Source organism: Populus euphratica, unplaced genomic scaffold, assembly GCF_000495115.2.
Source record: "Populus euphratica unplaced genomic scaffold, PopEup_1.0 scaffold2276.1, whole genome shotgun sequence".
Taxonomy (NCBI): domain Eukaryota; kingdom Viridiplantae; phylum Streptophyta; class Magnoliopsida; order Malpighiales; family Salicaceae; genus Populus; species Populus euphratica.
The window spans coordinates 20,747-23,726 of record NW_011502109.1 but is presented as its reverse complement, the minus strand read 5'-3'; the positions used below and the strand labels follow the sequence as shown (position 1 = coordinate 23,726).

The following is a 2,980-nucleotide window of genomic DNA, read 5'->3' as shown; positions in this document are numbered from 1 at the left end:
TAACATTTCGATTTCTTAAATTTATTAAACGTTCCAAATTTTATCATGCAAGGAATACAAGCTGGCAGCTATTGTATTCCTGTTTCTCCCAGAATTTCGAGAGGTGAACCTTTAGATTGTAAATGGCATGGATTAACATTAACTGGTGGCTGTTTCGAGTACAGAGCATTGGAGGTTCTTTCTCCATTCCAGCAAGAGTCCTATTGCTTCTCTTTTGCAAACCTTATATACCATCCCTGAAAATCCGCTTCATTTTGGATATTCGTCTTTTTCTGAAATATTAGTTGGGATTCAAACTTTTTTATAGAAAAAAATGGAAAAGAAAACAAGAGAGGAAAAAAAAAAAAAACCCTCTTTGCCTCTTGTTTCTCTTTATAACAGGCATAGCACGATGCACAATGACAGAGAATCATCACCCAAAATGTTGCCCGAGGCAAACAAACTTGTTCAGCTATCCCTTTTCACATTGGAAGTGCCCAAATTAGAAGCCATATTGAATTTTGGTATGCTGAATAGGAATGGAAGAATTGAAATGTGAATTAAGATACCTTAAGTATTACAAATCCAATTGGGACGATGTGAAGCCTTCAAAAAAAGGAGACTGAACCTCAAATAAGCGCTGTTTTATTGGAAGTAAGATGGTGGAAATGAGATCAGTTTGCTTGAAAGACAAGCAACTAACTCCACGAAGGTTGAGAGCAATCAAATTAAGCTCCATTCTTTTGCTGCAAAAACAAGTGTTTTCACCTTTCAACGTCTTGGACAAAATGGTATCGCCACTGCAGAATCCGTTGCTGGCCACCCACCTAGAACCCAGGTTTTTATCTTGACATCGCCGTGCAGCTCCCACAAACAAGGCATTAACACAAGTACACGCAAGGGTCATTTTGCATGACGCGTACTACTGATGAAGATGGGAGCTTATGGACACACATTATCGTGTATAGCTTCACTGACCTCTTGCATTTCAGGCGTACGTCCTAAAGTTATCATGTGATCTCCCAGCCAATCCAAAACATTATGTATTTCGCTTACTCTAGTGTTTGAACAGTCTTCTGCTCTAAATCTATAAACCTCATTCTTGATCTCAATCCAGCTGCAGCCAGGATTTGTTTTAAGTCTTCTATCCTTCATCAATTTTCTCACTCTAGCTGCCTGATCCCAGAATCCCACACTAGCATACAAATTCGCCAACTGCACGTGGGTAGCAGCGCACTCTGGTTCCAGCAACAGCGTGTTCTCTGCAGCCTGTATGCCAATCCAAACACTCCCATGAAGCCTGCAGGAAGATACTAGTGAACCCCATATAACAGCATTGGGAGATACGGGCATCCTTTCAATAAAATTTTGAGCCTCCTCCAGTAATCCAGCACGACCAAGAAGATCAACTATACATGAATAGTGGTCTAGTTCTGGCTTCACACCATATTCAACCATTGAATTGAAGTAATTCCTTCCTCCTTCAACAAAACCTGCATGCCGACATGAAGATAAAACACCAAGAAAAGTAATAGCATCAGGTTTCACCCCTTGACTCTTCATCCTTTCAAAAAGCCCAATCCCCTCCACTGCTAGCCCATGTTGAGCATAGCCAGCAATCATTGAATTCCATGACACGATATCTTTGCCAACCATGTTCTCAAATATGTGAAATGCATCCTCGACGTTCCCACATTTGCAGTACATTGATACAAGAGCATTGGCTATATGCAAATATGAAACAAAACCCATTTCAATTATTTGACAATGAGCACTTCTACCTTGCCCAAGAGCTCCACTGCCAGTGCACGCACTCAAAAGACTAGTAAATGTGAAATCATTGGGTTTCAGTGTTGAATTTCTCATTAAACAATATAGCTGTAAGCACATATCAACCTGCCATTCCTGTGCAAACCCAGAAATGATGGCTGTCCATGACACCACATTTCTCACAGGCATTTCTTTGAACACTTTGTAAGCATTATCCAATTCACCGCATTTGCCATAAAAAGTAACCAAAGAACTTCCAATATAAGCATTGGCGATAAAGCCAGTACTTATTGCCAAGCAATGATATTGAATACCACCGCGAAGATCCCGCGTGGACGCACAAGAACTCACAGCATTCGACAAAACACTCGCATCGAAACTCAAGCTCGTAGCATTAGAATCTTCATCATTGTTTATAAAAGAAGATTCAAGAATTTCATCAAACACGCTGAAGTCTCCATTATCTGAGTTCGAAGATATGAAATCGTTGCTCAAACGTTGTTCACTGGTTCTATTTGAATGTGTTTGTAAGAAGTCCTGAATGACACGAAGATGGTTCTGGCCATCTGTTAGGGCGGTTGTTTTGGGGGTTATAATGTCTAGAATCCTGAGTGCCTTGTCTAAACGTTTGGTCTGAGTTGGGCGTCTGAATTTGTGAGAAGAGAAAGGCCTATGCTGTGATAGAGTTTGGAAAAGTTGTGCGGCGTAAGGGACTTTCTTCCTAAATCGTGTCTGCAGAGAAACAATACTCATACCGACCCATGAGAAATTCTTGCATATCCAACTAAACTGCTGAATGGGTTGTTAGTCAAGATGACACAAGTCATTTGAAAATACATGTTGATCACTGTACCTTCTCACATAATTTGCTGAAGTGAGGGAGTGAATCAACTTTTTTCTTTTCTAACCTAAATCAATTTAGGGTTGTGAGTTGAGCAAGTTGTGTTCATAATTATAAATTTAATTTTGGAATTGAATCGAGAAATTATTCGGGTTATTATATCACTTAATCAATTCAATTTTTCTTAATATTAAACCTAATTTGATTTAAATCATAGTTTTAAAACCCGGCCCGGCGGGTTGACCCGGGACCCGGCCGACCCGGGGCTGGAACCGGGCCGGGTTGATGAAAAAATAAGGTAAGCTATGACCCGGCGTGACCCGGCAGGTTGACCCGGAAACCCGGACGACCCGGCAAAACCCGGTCAAAAACCTGGTGGTAACCCGTTGA

General features: G+C 40.8%; 1 protein-coding gene across 1 annotated transcript; it reads right to left on the bottom strand.

Annotated features, from left to right (window-relative positions):
- Positions 1-491: 491 nt before the first annotated feature.
- Positions 492-2,685, bottom strand: LOC105118844 (pentatricopeptide repeat-containing protein At2g37320-like). The gene has a single exon (XM_011016896.1). The coding sequence runs from the start codon at positions 2,500-2,502 to the stop codon at positions 922-924; it is 1,581 nt and encodes a 526-aa protein (XP_011015198.1). The 5' UTR covers positions 2,503-2,685; the 3' UTR covers positions 492-921.
- Positions 2,686-2,980: the final 295 nt, after the last annotated feature.